Source organism: Moschus berezovskii, chromosome 11 (assembly GCF_049115385.1).
Source record: "Moschus berezovskii isolate FMDL1 chromosome 11, NW_MosBer_1.0, whole genome shotgun sequence".
Classification (NCBI taxonomy): Eukaryota; Metazoa; Chordata; class Mammalia; order Artiodactyla; family Moschidae; genus Moschus; species Moschus berezovskii.
In genome coordinates this window covers 39174274-39193223 of record NC_142470.1, presented here as the reverse complement: position 1 = coordinate 39193223, position 18950 = coordinate 39174274, and the positions used below count along the sequence as shown (strand labels likewise).

Sequence of the window (18950 nt, the reverse complement as noted above, 5' to 3'; positions counted from 1 at the left end):
TCATTGCCACATTTCCTGCTTAGCTCCTCCCTTGGTTGGTTAGAAGGTTTAAAATCAGTGAACCATCTGAGCTTGATTAGAAACCTTCCAGAAAATACTGCCACCCTGCACTTCATACAGATGGGGACATATTCATTTCTGGGACTTAGATATAATTTTCTTTCATTTGTAAAGAATGAAGATTCTTCTTCATTCACACTACAAATATGAACACAGAGAAAATACCAAATGTTCATAGAAAAATGCTGCATAAACTGAGGGGAAAAGAAGATGTTCTGTAATGTCTGCCAAAGCTTAATGTCATTGATTTATAACATTTCTGAGATGTGTTTATGACTACAGCTACTGTGCTGGGCTGCTCAGGTACAAATCTCTACTCTGTCATTCTCTACCTGGGACCTTGGGCAGGTCACTCAGGCTCTTGTGGGCTGTGAGGGATCACTGGAGATAAAGCGAATAAAAGCACTTACTGGGCTTAATGTGTAGCATGTATTCAACATACGTTCATTGTTATTAGTGCCCTAATTTTACTCAAATAATTGTTGGGCCTTTAAAAAACTGCCATTTACAGTCTTCAAAGTAAGCATAAAGGGGAGAAGACACAAAAATAAAAGCAAAAAACAACTCTTTAAAAAAGACAGTTTATACAGACAACAAAACATAAGATATATAATAAATTAGAATTAGTCATTAAAACTGGAAGTGGATGGAAAATGATTAGGAACCTTTGTCATTAACATTGACAAATCCAAGCTCCTATCCTTTGGCAGAAAGCAACTCCTTTCTTTCATTCAACAAGACTGTACTGAGCCAAGCACTGTACTAAATGCTGGGATCCAGCAACAAAGACGACTCTCCTAGGGCTATTCCATGACCCTCTTTTCCTACCCACACCATAACTGGTCATCACTGTGATGTTTTATCTCAAGGACAATGACCAATGCTTTATACATTTGGTATAGTCAAACTAAATATCCAACCTTGAGCACTTTAAACCAGACCAAAATACCAATAAACTTAAAAATTCTACAGACCAGACAACAAAGCTAAAAATAAAAAATAACACTCAAAAAGTTTTAATTATTTAATATTTGAAGTGTACACCTTCCAAATAACTCCAGTGCCTATTTCAAAATATTAACACTGAAAACATCATATGAAGACTTATGAGATACAGTTCAAACTTGAGTTTTTTCTTACAAGGGAAACACACAGCTATTAGAAAGCACTCTCAATAACAGTGTAATCCTCAAAAGGTCGGGTAGGGTGGGCAACTGGAGCAGGAAGACAAGGGAGTAATAAATTATGTGTGAAAAAGTCTTCCTGGAGATTACAGTCTCCCTCCCCACACTCATGCTGGTTGAAAATCTCTCTTATATTGAGAGAAAAACTCTAAATTTTTTTTTTTTTTAAGAATTAAAAAATCTACTATGTATTCTTTTTGAAATCAGTGAGCCTAAAAAAGGGAACTGTAATCAAAAAGATAATGGCAACAGTCAAAGAATTAGAAGACAGAAAAACAGTTCTATACAGTTGTCTTTGAAAGATAATAAAACAGCAAATCTCTAGTTAGAGTTACCAAGAAAAAGAGAAAAGGAAATGCATACAATAAAACTAATGTATGCCAAGAAAACACTACAAAAGATTTCAATGTACTCTTCCATCTTATTAAAAAATGTTTGAAACTATAGGTGATTTTCTAGGAAAATATTACTAAATTTGCCTTATTATGAGGCAGAAAACCTGACAGAGGAAGTTCTAGAGCCAAATGTTAGGACACCAACTGTCCTAACTCTGCTACTTACTAGCTATGCGACTCTGGGAAAGAGACTAGTCTGTACTCAGTCACCTCAACCATAACTGATATGCAGATGGTATGGCAACCTTCGAGGGCTGTCGAGAGGGTCAGATGAGATAATACTTATATAGGACAAATGACAAACTGGTGGGACTGCCTACACTGTATGACACATGAAGCGCTCTTACATATTAATAGGAACAAAACAAACACAGAACAATAAAAAAAAAAAAAGGACACAAACACCACAAATCCCAAAAGTAATAAAAATGGCCAGTAAATAGTGTCCTCTGTCTAAAACCTCTAAGCTGGCCTGGGTGGGAAAATGAGGGGAAAATTACTTTCATCTATTGTTAATTGAAATAAAATTTGATTAGCATTCTTGCAAAGTGATTTGGAAATAGGTACCATAAAGCCTTACATACATATATCTGTTGATTTAGCAAATAATCTCCTAGAAGTTATCTTAAGGAAATGGTAAAGGATATAAATAAAAACTTAGCTTCAGGAACGTTTATGTGGTGAAAATTAGTAACAACCTAAGTATTCGTCAGGAGAAGAAAATGGCAACCCACTCCAGTATTCTTGCCTGGAGAATCCTGTGGACACGGAGCCTGGTTGGCTGCTGTCCACAGGGTCGCATAGAGTCAGACAAGACTGAAGTAACTTAGCATGCATGCATGCACTGGAGAAGGAAATGGCAACCCGCTCCTGGAAAATCCCAGGGACAGAGGAACCTGCTGGGCTGCCGTCTATGGGGTCGCACAGAGTCAGACACGACTGAAGCGACTTAGCAGCAGCAGCAGCAGGTATTCGTCAAAAGTGATGTTAAATATAATGCTATTATTCTTCCATTAAAAATCATGTTGTAGATTAATATTTATCAACATGGAAAACTAATTCAAATATAATGTATACAAAGTGAATAACAAACTGGACAACAGAAAGCTCCTCCATAGCAAGAACTACCTCTGTAGTTACAGAAGCCACATTATCACAATGCAACTAAAATATATCTTAAATTACTTTAGGGTAAAGAAGTCAAAACTTAAATTCAAAAATGTCCAGAAAACAAGAATAAGAGAGCATTACATATTAAATATTACAGAATGACAGCCAAAGTGCTAGTAAGAAATAAATTTATGAAGTTAGAAAAACTACTAACACACATAAAGAAAGCAGGAAGAAAGAATATAAAGAGTTAAAAGCAGTAATTAATCAATATAATTTAAAAGATCAATTTTGAAGGATATCAGATTCCATATCCTACAAAGAACATAGTCAAAACCTCACATCCATTGCTGAGGAATTTATAACAGTAAAATGTTGACATAAAATTAATGTTTAAAAAAGAGGTACTTGGTTAAATATACTAGGATATACCCATATAAAGAAATTTTATGTAGACAATTTAAAAGTCACATTCGAGGAGTTTCTTTAATGATATAAGGGAAAAAATGCTAAATTTTTAAAGTAAAAATCAGGCTTTAAAATGTGACTATAAAAATGTATGTTGGAGTCATAAACTGAGGCTGAAAATTGTGTACAAAACAGTGGACACCTGTGTGTTCATAAAGAAGAAGATCCATAACTTTCCTCGGATTCTCAAAAGATCTCTGTGACCCTAAAAGGATTAAATGCTACTAACAGACATCAAAATGGTATTTCTTGTGTTAATGTCTTGTGGATGAGATCATGGGGCTTTTAACTTGCTTTGCTATAAATTACTAAATAAAATATATTGTTTACAAAAGGGAAAATTAGGTTTTTATTATTACTTCGAGAATTTTTTTAAAGTCTCATTTAAAAGGATCTCTCTCTCCCCCCAGAAGCACAGACACACATGAACAAAAACAAGCATAAGCAGAATCTCAGATATAGGACAGAACATCTAATTCTTAGAAACCTCCAAGTCACTCCAAAGAACCTAAGCAATTACAAGACAGTAAAAGAGTGATGTTTCTGAAATTTAGACATATTTGCTTAAAAACATGTCTATTGATTTGAGAGAACAAATCCTGTATATTACTGGCAGAGCATTCTGACAATCTAATTCAAAGTAACTCTAGATCATTTTTTAATCCCCATCTTTTTTTAGGAAATCTTTTGAATGAAGGAAAATATGTTGGCCCCAGGATCTGGGGCTCGCTGGCATGCTAGGGTCATCTGTACACTGGAAACCAGTAGTGGGAAGGTGACAACAGTGAAGTCTTGAGTTACAGGTGTCTGCCATACTAACCAGTTCCAGCAGAAAATGAGGAAGCAGCAAAAGCGTCACCTTGGGTTGGTTGAAAGCCTGGGATCAAACTCTCAGCAGAGCCTCCAAGCTTCTCAGGATATTTGCCTAGAGGGACAAAACACCACTCAGTTCATCCCAGGAGAATCCCACAATGCACACCCAGGCAGGAGGTGAAGGGCATCCTCCAAACTGACATCTACTCTTGACTATTTTTACCTCATAAAGGCAACACCTTGGCTATTCAAAGGTCCTTATCGAGCCACTGCAGTAACAGAAACAGCTGAGGAAAGAAAGGAAGTCTAAAGCCCTAAAGCTTGAGCATATTACTCAAGCAGAATGCCTTCAGCCTTCACACTGAGTGCATTTATCTCTACATTCTAATGAGTACGGCGATCTGTTTTCCACATTAGAGAGCACTTAGGAGAGCGAGTGAGAAGAAAGATGGCAGTAGTGAGATGTTATGAGGGACGGGTACAATGACAACACCTTAATGTAAAAGCCAACAGCTGAATATCAAGAAGAGTGACAGGAAATTATTAAAAAATAGAGACAAGAATTTTAAAACTAGGGTGTCACTTAATAGAGTGCAAAATACTAATTTTCAATAGTCCATGCAGGTGTTTCTGTTTATAATCTAGAGCAACAACTGGTATACAGAATGACAGCACAAACTGACAATGAATGTCAAAGGAAATTAAATCCTATTCCCTATGAAGACTTAAAAAAAAAAGGGCAAGAAAGCAAATGGATTTTGTTGTTGTCTGGTCGCTAAGTTGTGTTCAACTCTTTTCGACCTCATGGACTGTAGCTCGCCAGGCTCCTCTGTCCATGGAATTTTCCAGGCAAGAATACTGGAGTGGGTTGCCATTTCCTTCTCCAGGGAATCTTCCCAACCCAGAGGTCCAACCTGCATCTCATGCATTGGCAGGCAGATTCTTTACCACTGAGCCACCAGGAAAGCCTAGACATATTTTAAATGATGCCCATAAAATAATGAAACTAAAATGTTTGGTCAAAGCTCTTATCATTCACTCCATTCTGATCATTCTTTTAGCTTGTGCTTTTGCTGACACTGAGGTACATTTTTTTGAACTCTATCATATTGTAGAATTTTCCCAGGGTATATACTGTTGTTTTCTGAAGAGAGAGAGAGTATGTGTGTGTGTGTGTAGGCACCCTGCCTTTCAAATTAGCCGGTGGAGTTGAGGGTGGAAACGGTACCTTCTGCTTATTTTATCTCCTCTCCATGGTCAGTCAACAGGAGCAGAGAATTCTGATCACAAAGATTCAGTGAGGCCACACTCTCAGGGTGAGCAGTTATGATCCTCTGGGATAATACACCCACTTAGGACAAGGTGCCATCACACACCTCCAAAGAGTAAATGTGCTTGACACTATCATACTGATCTCTGCTACCAAACCTGTCCTAAATGTTTCCGAGTCTCCCAGCTGCCCCCACAACACGACTAGGATTTCCTGAAGACAAAAAGACTTTGGCGCTCTGGTGAAAATATAAATTGATTTGCTCACATACTTCAAAGTCAAGCCTTGGGTCCAAGCCTACATTTTCACAGGCATACCCCTCTAGAATTAAGGTTCAATACCCTCAAAAAGATACCGATTACTCACCTTCCCCCAGCTTGGCAAAGTCCTTGTTTAGCAGTTCTTCAGCTGTGAGTTTGGAGAAATTGTCGTCATCAAAGGGATTCCACGTAGAACCTTCTGAAGGATTATAAACATTTTGCTGGGAGGCCCGAGGGGAGCCTGAAGGAGTGGTGGTTGCAGACCTAGGTAGGTTCCCACCCCCACGAAATAAAAAGACACATGAAGGTTAAAAAGGGTCAATCTATTCTTGTTTCAAGATCAAATTATTTTCTAAGTCAAACCATTATCTTTCACAATATTTTTCTAAAAGGTCTTCCTGAGGCAATGGAAGTTTCCACAGATGCCCTTTCCACTGTGTGAAACAAACATCTTTCTTTTGTGATTCACTATCTCTCATTACTTCTTTAATCTCTCGCTGATTAGATTTTTGGCCTCATCTGTGAGTTCTTTCATTCAGGATCCCAAACCAACCTGTTGCTGGGCTTGTGCATCCTGTGGTGACCACTGTAACATTCACAACTGGCCCCAGAGGGGCTGAGGCCTATCTGGCTGCCTCACATCTGTCAGGGTCCTGCATCAGTGGACACCATCACAGTTAAAGAGCAATAGAGACAGTTACCACCATCCTGGGCTCCTGGGTATCATTACCTAATTTCTTCTAAAGTCTCTCTTGATGCCTTTTGCATTTAGCTAATGACTTAAAGATTTTTTAACTTTACTACATGGTTCCAAGGAAGTTGAGGGTTTGACACTGCATTTATGCAACAAACACTCACTGCGATCTACTTCATGACAGGCACGGAGCCTGTTACCAGATTTACTAAGGTTGGTTAAACCATGGTGCTTGTTATGGACGAACCTACAGTCCAGGTCAGCTAGACATACAAACAAATAAGAATACAGTGTGATACATGCTCAAAAGAGAGTTCAGACAAAATTATATATGATACCAGAGGAAGGGTCAAAGAAAAAATAACTGTGTACGTGGATCTTAATGAACAAACAAGCATTTTCTAAGTGGACCAGAAGGAGAGTGGCAGTTCTACCAGTGTGATACAACAGGCCTTGATCTGTTAACCAGTCAGTTCAGATATTATTCCACAGAAAATGGGGAGTCAAGGAAATGTTATCAGCATGGAGAGATTTGGTCAGATCAAGAATTTAGAAAACACTCTATACAGTACGGGATGGATGAGAGACTGAAACAGTGAGGCAAGTAAAAAATTATTTTTTAAGATCAGTCTGATCTATGCCCTACAGGAAAATTCAGTTTCTTATTAAATCCAGACACGCACCCCTATACATACATCTATACACAACTATGTACATAGCAAAAATTATACAGCAGCCCTTGCCCACAGAAGCAGTACATACTTGGACTTATTGAGACTGGCCTCAGCTGCAGCTGCTTGGAGCAGCTGAGTTGATTTGCTGGCAGGGACCCCAAAGACTGCACTGTGGGTCACGTCGCTGAGAATTCGCCTGTGCCCAGCACGCTGGGCCTTGGGGGATGATGGAGGAGTGAGAGATCCAAGTTTCTGCCCCTGGATGGTAGGAGGTGGGGTTGTCTGAACCTTCGGCTGTTGTCTTACTGGGGCCTGAATCTGCTAGGAAGAGAGATGAAAGTGTTCAAGAAAGGGGGGAGGGGTGGGGGAGGAGAGGAAAAACAAATAAGCAGACAAGTATAACAAAAAAATGCCATGTGAGAGCTAACATATGGCTCAAATGGCACAGTTTCTCAGTAACACCCAGATTGTCTAGGCTTCCTTGACAATCTGAGATGCAGCCTTGAGCCTGATACCAACAGAGTACTTACCTGGTGCTTATATATACATTTCAGTCTTCATCAGCAATAATAAACAAGGTAACCATACTCAAGTTGACCCAAAGACTGCAGAAGTCATTCCTAGGTCTAAAGATCTAGAAAGTTTCCTAAAGGACCACTTTCTGCTTTCAAAATTCGTTCAGAATGCCTCCAAAGTGTAGGCTTCAAGCATTCCACTACCAGAGTCACAAGCCAACAAAGGCTTACCTCCAGCTAAAACACGTTTGAGCTGAATGAGTTCTGCTAAGAGATCCCTGACTTTCTGACACAACACAGACTACTAGTTAGAAATAAGTGAGACAGAATTTCACTGTGATTAAGAAATGGCAGTTCTTTTTCGCTTTTGCTGTTAACACTGTTTCATTGAAAGGATGGGTCTTACAGGATTCTGTTTCTGCAGTGACCTCTGAGAAAATGTAAGCATGGGGGCAGTTGGATTAATCTGTTACAATCTTCATTTTGGAAATGGCACCAAAGAACAAGGTAGAGGATACAATAAGAAAAAAATTTAAAAGCCCTTGATGATGACTGACCTAATAATATGAGATGTGGGCCTTTTTAAGAAGGAAGGCAGGATGCACTGTCACCACAGAAAAACAAACTAGAGGGAACATCCTTGTTCCCATGTGGTGAGTTTTTAAGCATAAGCCATGATCTACAAAGTTCCATGTCAAGAAAATGATCAAATTAAAAAGATTAAAAAGGAATACCAACTGTCAATCCAGAAATAAAGGAACTTAAGACTATTCAATGCTTCAGGGGTTGAACTATCCCTTCCTTCCACTCTCTCATCTCAGATTGGAGCTGTCCCTCCATGCTGCAGGTCAGCTCCTACATTCTATGTCTTCAAAAATTGGCCCTGGGAGAGAGTCCAGAAACTAGTGTCCAGCTACTTGGGTCAGGATGCCAATGGCCTGGGGGTTTCTGTTCTTATACTGACTCAGGCTTTAATTTTACTGAGGCAAGCTATGTGCATGTAACAGTACACAACCACTCACCAACTGAATGAATGAAATAACATAAGGTTCTAACATTGATCAAATTAAGGTCAGAGGGTAAAGCAGCTGACTGCATCTCTGAGGGAGAAGCAAAGTGCTCTGTGAAGCAGCCCAGAGCTCCAGCTCCACAACTTCCTCAGGGCTCCAGGAAGCAACAGCCAACCTAACTAAAGCCAGTCCCCGCAGGGACGAGAAGGGATTTAAGGACAGAACTACACTTGCTTATTTCTTGGAGTTTCGGACATTCATTACTCTGAAAAGGGTACTTAACTGTTGGGGCCCTTTATTTTGAAGAGTCCAAACTACTGGGAGAACATCTTCCCTTCTTCTCGCCTATTCTCTGTATGCTGCACAATGGAGAACACATGCTTCTGTCATGACACACCTTATCCTATCACAGCTACCAATTCAAAGTGGCTGCCACCCATCTAGCCACATCCCACAACAGCCTTATCAAGCAGTTTTATTTCCACACAGAATCTCAGACTGAAGATTCAAGACAGATCTTAAGACAGCATGGATTCCAACTCCCTTGTTTTAGAGATGATAAGACCAAAGCCCCCCCGAGGTTAAGTGCTTGCTCAAGGTCACAGGGTCAATTGAGGGCAGAATCCATGTCTGGATTATCGCTCAAGACTTTCTTTTTTGCACAATGATGCTTCCTCATCCGAAAATGAGATTATGAAGGGGGAGGAGGGAGACACATAACACAGGGGGAGAGAAGCAAGGTAGACTCAAGATGTCTATATTGCCAAAGATTTTTTAAAAAGCAAAATACGTAACTAGGCTATGGTTTTTCCTGTGGTCATGTATGGATGTGAGAGTTGGACTGTGAAGAAAGCTGATCGCCGAAGAATTGATGCTTTTGAACTGTGGTATTGGAGAAGACTCTTGAGAGGCCCTTGTACTGCAAGGAGATCCAACCAGTCCATTCTAAGGGAGATCGATCCTGGGTGTTCACTGGAAGGACTGATGCTAAAGCTGAAACTCCATTACTTTGGCCACCTCATGTGAAGAGTTGACTCACTGGAAAAGACTCTGATGCTGGGAGGGATTGGGGGCGGGAGGAGAAGGGGACGACCGAGAATGAGATGCCCAGATGGCATCACCGACTTGATGGACATGAGTTTGAGTGAACTCCGGGAGTTGGTGATGGACAGGGAGGCCTGCCGTGCTGTGATTCATGGGGTCGCAAATAGTCGGACACGACTGAGTGACTGAACTGAATGTCTATTTCAAGGACATACTCTTCCTATAATTTCATTTCTCTTTTAGCATTACCCCATGAGCATTTCCATACTGTTGTACAGACTTTTATAACCGTGACTTTTAATGACTGCATAGTTAGGTCACTGGAATGAGGAATGCTGCTTCCATGACTGTGTTGATCATTAAGACGGCAGCAAACCCCTGCAGGATACGGCTACATCCCTGCTGTGAAAGGGCTGCACGGTATAATTCATCCACTTACTTGCTTCTCTAGGTAAGTCCTATAAAGTCATGGGAGGAAGGGAAGGGTCAAGGCCAGGAAACTCTCTGGCTCCTGGCTGAAGCCCATTCTGCTCTTGTCCCCTTCTCTGTACTCTTATAACCAACTACCCCTGAACAAAGTGCTCAAGTATTTTTTCATTCAAAGAACATGGAGAAGGATCACAGTTCATTCCCAGAAAAGTGGATATTTTGTCCAGGGTCAGCAGAGAGGGTTCCCGTGCGAAGTGTACAGTCAGTGGCAGCACTGTCATGACCCTGGATGGGCACTGCGGTTACTCCTGAACACACATCAGGATTCTTCCGTTTTTGCTCCAGCTCTGCTGCTGTCAGTCTGTGTATCTCGGGTGATTCCCATTCTAGCCTGGGCCTCAGTTTCCAATCCCATTAGAGGAGGACTGGATGAGACAAAATTTCAGCTACATGATATGATAATTTTTTAAAAACTCTTTTTCCATTAGCAAGAGGAACTCTTGTTACTTGTTAAAAATACAGAGAATGGTTGTCTACCACACGCCTGCAGAAAGATCGAGCTATTTCAGAAATGAAGGTGTAAAGACACTGAGCACACATTTAGCTGAGACTCAGAGAAGACAATCTATTTATGGCAGTGCTTACTTTTGAAGGGATGTAGGTTTTCTGCTTTAAGATCGGTGACAAAACTCTATTAGAAATCAATCCTTAGAAAGACAGTTTCTTACTTTTCCTTGTTCCTCTGTTGGTTGGAGTTGCCTGGGAATGATAATAGCTTTGACTCTATCAACTGGGGATGTAAAATGCCCTTTTCCATCACTATAAAGTTTTCTATTACTGTCACTCTGTGAGTACAGAATTAAGGGCATTCATTAAAGGCCAAAGTATCATTTGCCTGAGGATACACCCGTGGAGGTGAATCAGAAGAGCGTGTTGAGGTCCTGATTCTAAACTCAGCCAATATCTAGAAGTGAACATACCCAATTTCTAAACTGACAAGATGGCTCAAATAATAGTCTGATGCTCTGGTGCCCAGAGGGGCATCAGGCCACAGCAAATGGTCTCAGCAAGCAGGTCCTTGAAAGTACTGCATACTCATATGAAGTGGCCAGTAATGTCATTCAAGACAAAGAATAAGCACAACATGGTCAGAACTCAGGGGAAAGGTGGGGGCCCTACATGAACCTTCTGAGACTGGCAAGGCCAGAGTGGTCACACTGCCCTCTGAAGACAGGAAAGGGATTAGCTCTAATTCTACTTTGGTCTCTGACTGTTCGACATTGGCACCGGTAGACACACAGGACAGCTCACACTGGTCTAATATTAGGGTAAGAAACGAGAAAGTCTGTCTTCTATTAATCCCACACTCCTAATTTATCCCTCTCCCCTCCTTTCCCCTTTGATATAACCATGTTTGTTTTCCATGTCTATGAGTTTATTTATGTCCTGTTAAAAAGTTCACTTGTCCATCAGCAACTTACAATCATTTTTTTTAAATCCTTAAGCTTCCATGGAATACTTCATCCTTTTCCTGGATACACTGGGAAAAGATCAAATATTTTAACCACAAGGGTGGGGAGCAGCCAAGCCTTAGTCCAGCAGCTCCCTCACCAGCTGCTGCTGCCTCTTGCCCACCGTTTCCCTAGCCCTCACTACGGGCTCCTCTTCTGGCTGACTCACCGCTGGCTCCTGGGCAGGGGCTGGCGAGGCTGCCGCGGCTGGCTGTGCTTGGGGCTGCGGTACGGCCGCCACTGCCGTCTTCTGCTGCAAGGCAGCCTGCTGAGTCAGCAGCTGTTGTTGATGCAGGGCTGTGGCCAGCTGCTGTTGCTGCTGCTGCTGCTGCTGGTAGAAGTTCTGTATCAGCTGCTGTTGAGAGCTTCCTTGAGATACCACGGGGAACTGAGCGATCACTGGTTGCTGGGCTGCTGGGTGTACTGCCTGAAACTGAGTAGGGGGAAGGGGGCCAGGAAGGAGGAGGTGAGTAAAAGCCTGTTTCAGAACCATACTCCACAAAGGATGAAAATGCCTCAATAACAACTAAGACCAGCACTGAAGGCAAAGGCAAGGGTAGGCAGGCGTCTTTTGGCTTGGCCGGAAAACTCATGAGGGGAACCGCAGGGTACTGCGCTTAAACACAGCAGCACCTTACGCTGCCAGGCTCCAGCCACTGCACTATCTGCCTCCTGCACTGCAGACTGGCTTCCAAGGGGTTTCTGTGCCTGGCCTGAGGGCATCCATCTGACTTACATCTTGTGACTCCACATGCTGCAGTGTAACAGAAGCTAACAAATGAACTCCCAGTCACAGAAGTTATCCCTTTTATAAAGGGATCTGGAAATAGCCAGGATTAAAATTCTTCCCTACATGAACTGGACGAAGCAATGATGACACTGAAGAGAACAGCCTAAACGTCAGCCCAGCTAGTCCTCCCACGCCTTTCTGAAAATTATTTCCAAACAGCTCTCTTCATTAAACTTCACCTTTAAACATTCAGAACACTCAGTATACTTTACTACTTAATGATATTTTGTCTCATACTGGTAGCATGGTTTCAAGGTATATTCCTTTGTAAACTTCCTAAGGATAGGAATGCTTCTCTACTCCCCACTGCTAAGGACTGTGTGTCAGACACAAAAATGCAGCTTAAAAAATGGCCTACTGATGCACAAAAATTAGGATCTTATTTTTGAAACCACAATTATTGTTAGTTATAAAATTAACTGGGAAGATACTGTTTGTCTACTGGGGCAAAGTTAAAAGAGTGAGCAAAAAAGGCAGCTGTCAATAAATAGCTGCCTACTTACAACAGCAAAATGTCAGAAACAACCAAATGTCTGTCAACAGGGAATGACTGGATAAACTACGCTAGATAGCCTTAGGAAAACTCTCAAATTGTAAAGAAAAATGACAGATACCTCTATATGTGGGATGCAAGGAACAAAATACTGCAGATTAAACTTTGAAACTATGCAAATGTTTTAAATTCTCACAAAACAAAATTAAACCAAAATTACAAAGCAACAACTAAAAAGCAAAACAAAGCAAACAAACTTGTATATCACATTAAAAGCCAAAATCCTAGAAAATAAAACAGTTAAGAAATATTAGTTTTCAGTTAACATATTGGTATTATCTTAAAAAATATAAATCAATTAAGAATGATGTTAATGTTGTTAAGAACCAAGATTTCCAGATGAGACAAATATAAAATCCAAGAAGTAAAAAAGCCTGTAATTACAAATTTGCTTTAGAAATATAAATTTGAATTCATGATGTACATTTTATTAAGAAAAAACCCAAATACATGCCCTAACTGTTCACTGGAAAGGTCTAAAAATAATAACCAACCTATTAGCAAATGGATATCCTAGCAAGGGAAATAGCTGGGGAAAAAGTGGAAGCAGTGACAGATTTTATTTTCTTGGGCTCCAAAATCAATGCAGATGGTGACTGCAGCCATGAAATTAAAAGACGTTTGTTCCTTGGAAGAAAAGCTATGACAAACCTAGACAGTGTATTAAAAAGCAGAGACCCTTTGCCAAAAAAAATCTATATAGTCAAACCTATGGTCTTTCCTGAAGTCATGTATGGATGAGAGAGCTGGACCATAAAGAAATTTGAGTGTTGAAGAATTGATGCTTTCAAACCATGGTGCTGGAGAGGATTCTTGAGAGTCTTCTGAACTGAAAGGAGATCAAACCAGTCAATCCTAAAGGAAATCAACCCTGAATATTCATTGGAGGGACTGATGCTGAGGCTGAAGCTCCAATATTTTGGCCACCTAATGTGAAGAGCTGACTCATTGGAAAAGACTCTGATGCTGGGAAAGATTGAAGGCAAAAGGAGAAGGGCATGACAGAGGATAAGATGGTTAGATAGCATCACCGACTCAATGGACATGAGTTTGAGCAAATTCTGGGAGACAGTGAAGAACAGGGAAGTCTGGCATGCTGCAGTCCATGGGGTTGCAAAGAATCAGACATGACTTAGTGACTGAACAACAAATCCCTAGCAGCAACAAATCCCTGTGGCCTCTAAATACCATTTCCATGAAAGGAAAACAGCTCTTTACAGAAATGGCTGACTCCAGGTCAAGGGCAGAATGATCCTGGAACAGTCTGTTACATCAAATAACAAAGGCACATTAAAGCTTACTAGAGTCAGAGCCAAAGGACCCAGGAGCCAATTTGAAGAGACTTTCACTGGCCAAACCTGGGACAGTTAGAACAAATTTTTTAATAGTACAGAAACATATCAAATATATTGGGTTGGCCAAAAAGTTCATTTGGGTTTTTCTGTAACATCCTACAGAAAAATATGAATGAATTTTTTGGCCAACCCAATATTAAGATGCATGAATTCATAGTGATACTAAGAGCAAAACAAAGTCTTCATTGTTCACCTTTGGATGGTACTAGGAAAAAACTCATTATTCTGAAAACTGGTAAACACAGGGAAAGAGTCATGCATTTTTTTCTGCCTTTTCTGTACAAATAGTACCTCAGGATAAGCAAATACTTGATGAAAAAGTTCTTTACAGAAAAATTCCATGCCCTAAACGAAGACAAAATGCTAGAGTATCAGCATGTTATAACCTCTAATGAATTAAGGGACTTAGGAAACAAACTGAAGGTGAATATTAAGTGATTGGATCACACAAGCCAACACCAAATATACTGATTGATCTTAATATTAATAGAGGACAACCAAATTTAATCTGCAGTTTTGCTTTCCACACTTTCAGTTACCCATGGTGATCAGCGATATGAAATTAAATGGAAAATTCCAGAAATAAGCAGTCCGTAAGTTTTAAATTGCATGCCGTTCTGGGCAGCGTGATGAAACCTTGCACCTGCCTGGGATCTCCAACCATTGATATCATGCTCCCGAAACCCAACCATCAACATGGCTCCATAATCCAGGATCCCCTGAAGCATACGATCCTCCTTCTGACCCATGGTGAGAAGATCAACAGTAGCCTAAAGTTATATCACAAAGTCCATGTCATTCACCTACTTCACCTCATCAAGTAGGCAATTTACATTGCAAGAATATTTTGAGACTACATTCACATACTTTTTTATTACAGTATATTATAATTGCTACATTTTATTATTAGCTATTATGTTAATCTCTTACTGTGCCTAATTTATAAATTAAACGTTGTCATAGGTATGTATGTATAGGAAAAAACATATTATATATTGGGCTGGTACTAGCTATGGTTTTGGGCATCCACTGCCGGTCTTGGAACATATCCCCCGCAGATACGGTGAGACTACTGTATGTCTCCTGATGTGATGTAACCAGAAGAACAAAGAACTATCATCCTGAAGCAAATATTGAGAGGCCTCAAGAAATTACCAGTTTACACAGGGGGTGGTGGGACATGTTAAACAGCACCATGGGGATGCTATCCACCAAATTCCAGGATGTGGGAAATTCCACAGGACAAATGACCCAAGTTCTTAAAAAAAAAAAAAAAGTGGCAAAGGAGGAAAAAAAAGAGAAGAAAGGCACCTATGGATAAAAGGGGACATAAAAATATATCATTAAAAAATGTGAAAAAATATACAAACCAGTTTAAATTAAGACACATCAGAAAGAATTAAACACTACTGGATGATAAGAAATAGCTGTTTTTTTTGTTCAGTTTGAGAACGGTGTCAAAAAAAGGAATCAAAAAGAATCGAGAGAGTCCTGAAAAACCAGCTCTCTTGCTGAGGTTCCTCAACGAGGTGCAGAATTCCCCAAGGCCTGAGAAGATGAGGGGGAGAGGTGCGAGTGATGCAGTGAGGGCTCCACCATATCAGGCTTCAGTGTCTACCTGTGTGTGACAACGGTGTGTCATGGCTCTGTCTTCCCAGGGCTTCTCAAGGAAGACCCCTGCACCTAGTGGACCTTGTCACAGATCAAAGTGAGGGTCAGATTTACCACCTTACCTGTGGAGCCTGGGTCTGCTGCTGCGGCTGCTGGTAGAACGTGCCGGCTGGCTGCTGTGCGGGCAGCGCTGTCTGCTGCTGCTGCTGCTGCTGCTTGAGGAAGAGTTGCTGCTGGTGCTGGGGCGTGGCCTGGGCCTGGGAGGGCAGAGCCTGGGCCGGTGCAGAAGGCGGCTGCTGTGAGGTGGGCGGAGCCTGAGGCTGCTTGGGCTGAGACTGTGGTAGGGGTTGACTGGGTGGGGGCTGGGTTTTTGGTTGAGGAACACTGGCTAAAAGACCAGGCTGATTGCTGGATCCTGCAAAGAGAATCAACTCCATATAAGGGCTCAAAACTCTTCGAAACCCTTGCCAAAGCAATAAAGAGGGGGTGATCCGTGGACAGATTATCCCAAGACCCATGGGCTCCTCACTGCTCTTGCACCTGGAAGTCTCTTTCTTCTTGCCAAACCACGTGTCTCATATTTTGGTTCACTAACAGGGTTCAAGACCTGTCTCCAGAAAGTCCTCCCTATTCGCTGCCCCAATTTAGTTTATCACTCCTTTAGTCAGCACCCTGAAAATATACATATTCAACTGGCCTTTGATGCTACCATGCATAAACACAATCTGTGTCAGCCTGCTGCAGGACAGAAGCATTCTTTGCTGGTTTACATGTATGTTTCATAACCCCAGTCTGAATGTCTGATTGTTAGTAAATGGCCACCAAATTCATCAAAAGCAGCTTCCTGGAAAGTGATGGCTGTGTTCAGTTACTTATAATTTGGATCAATCCTCTTCACAAAAATAAACTCAGTCAGCTCATTAGAAACAGAATGTCAAAACATGAAGAGGTGAGAGATAACTTCAAGAGACACAGTATTAAAGAAATAATTCATCTGTGTCAAAAAAAATGTTTTGTTTTTTTAAATATGAAGTACATGAAATAGAGAGGTAGGTATGGGATGAATGGACCACGGGCTTCCTAGGTGGTGCTAGTAGTAAAGAACCCACCTGCCAATGCAGGAGAGGTAAGATGGCTCAATCCCATAAAATCAGGGCCAAGACTAGAAAAAGTAGAGACAACAGGCTTCAGTGGCCTTGGAGATCCACTGCAGAACTCAGTGAGAGCCTTCCCTTTTGCTTGTCACTTAAGGTACAATTTCAATGGCAGCTCACCTCTTGTTCCTCAAGGAAAACCTTTATTCCTTTTCTTTAAAAAAAAAAAAAAATTCTTTTTTGATGTGAACTATTTTTAAAGTCTTTATTGAATTTGTTATAATATTATTACTGTTTTATATTTTGGATTTTTAGCTGCGACGCATATGGAGTCTTAGCTCCCTGGCCAAGAATCAAACCGGCACTCCCTACATTGGAAGGTGAAGTCTTAACCAGTGGACCATCAGGAAAGTCCCAAAGTGTAAAAGTGAAAAGTGTTAGCTGATCAGTAGTGTCCAACTCTTTGCGATCCCATGGACTATAGCCCTCCGGGGTCCTCTGTCCATTGAATCCTTCAGGCAAGAATACTGGAGTGGGTAGCCATTCCCTTCTCCAGAGGACCTTCCCAACTCAAGGATCAAACCCAGGTATCCCATATTGCAGGCAGATTTTCTACAGTCTAAGCCACCAGGGAAGTCCCAAGGAAAACCATTATTCTTCATGTGCCTCTAGATTTCATTCCAGGAAAAACCAGGTTTCCCAAGATTCCTCTACTGTCCAGGATAACAGAGAGGTGTACCACGTTTCAAACAATCTTGTTACTGACCTGCGGCCTGAGGTGGGGGCTGAACCGTGGCCCTCTTCCGAGGGGTCAAGGCAGGTTGGATGGGGAGGATTCCTGGGTTGGGCTGAGTCTGCCCAGCTTTAGGCCTCTGGCGGGGTGCAATTGATGTCTCTGTAGTGGGAATGGGATCTGTCAGTCTAGAAAAAGAAAAGGAGGAAAAAAAAGAAGATTTCTGTTAAAATATGGGAAAATGGAGAAGGGGTAGACGGAGTATATAATGGATAAGCTTTCATCTCCACATATACCGAAACCACCCAGATTCACTTAATTGACATTTCCCAAAGGATATTTCACAGGATGTTATGTGTTACCATGTGTTATGGAAAAAAAAAAAAGTGGGCAAATAAGTTTTAACATATTGATCAAAATACACCAAGCAGATTTCTGACTAGCAGAACATTTATGTGTGAATGTGCATAGAAAACCTCAAAGAGATCATTATATAGAACACAGTGTTTCTCAAGCTTTTTTGATCTTGGGACCATCTTGCCTAATAGTTAACCAGAAGTTCCTAGAATATACTTTGGTGATGATGTGAAAAGGAGTTTAAAGCAGGTGATTTTCAGATGAAGAGGGACTCAAAATTGATTAGCACTAGCTGTCAAAATGGTCTCTCGATAATAAAAAGCATCAACTGAGTTAATCCAATAAGGCAACTAGAAGGAACAAGTAAGTAACTCAAGGTAAAGGATGTGGGGAGTCTGACAAGAACTCCATTTATTTGAATACACATATTGCTTTTTTTCATAGTAATAACAATTTTGAGCTGGGCATAGGGTCACCCAGAGTAAAAATCTCACTGCCCAGTCTCAATGTAATCAGGTATGGCCATGCATCTAAATTCTGTTTATACCCCTAAGAGGATATAAACAGACTGTTATGTAGCAGTTTCTGGAATCTTTAAGAAACTCCATGCATGCTCTTTGTCTCTCTTCTTTGGCTATTCCTTGATCCTACTGCTTGGAAGAGGGATGGCCACAACTTCCGTATCAGTCCATGAGGGCATGGTCACGACCACAAGGATGGTAGAGTGATGAGCTTAAAGCAGCCTGGGTGCCTGACGGCTTTGTTGAACAGAACTCTGAACCAGCTCTGCACTACTTGCCACCAGATGTTGTTTACTTGAGAGAGAAAAAAAAATCCACCTCATATAAGCCACTGTTATGTGTACTTTCTGGAACTCACTGCCAAACCTAATCCAAGTAAGTATAGAGTGTGGTCAGCCTTTCTCGGTAATAGTGCTGCCACCCAGGCGGGGGCCTCCCTTGATTCCGAGCAGTGCAGGCAGCTGGCCGCGACCTAACTCAGGTCACAGCGACTGTCCTT

General features: G+C 41.1%; 1 protein-coding gene across 9 annotated transcripts in view; it reads right to left on the bottom strand.

The window, feature by feature from the left end:
• AAK1 (AP2 associated kinase 1) overlaps nt 1-18950 on the bottom strand; it is a 174691-nt gene that overhangs the window by 37593 nt on the left and 118148 nt on the right. For 5 of the 9 annotated variants that reach the window (XM_055400384.2, XM_055400387.2, XM_055400388.2 and 2 more), the window contains exons 11-16: nt 17607-17761; nt 15869-16161; nt 11607-11870; nt 7017-7249; nt 5667-5824; nt 4038-4142 (exon numbers count right to left, since the gene is read on the bottom strand). In XM_055400384.2, coding sequence (XP_055256359.1) covers nt 4038-4142; nt 5667-5824; nt 7017-7249; nt 11607-11870; nt 15869-16161; nt 17607-17761 — 1208 coding nt within the window. The remainder of the gene's footprint in view (nt 1-4037; nt 4143-5666; nt 5825-7016; nt 7250-11606; nt 11871-15868; nt 16162-17606; nt 17762-18950) is intronic. The other 4 variants (XM_055400385.2, XM_088841283.1, XM_088841284.1 and 1 more) reach the window with 2 other exon arrangements.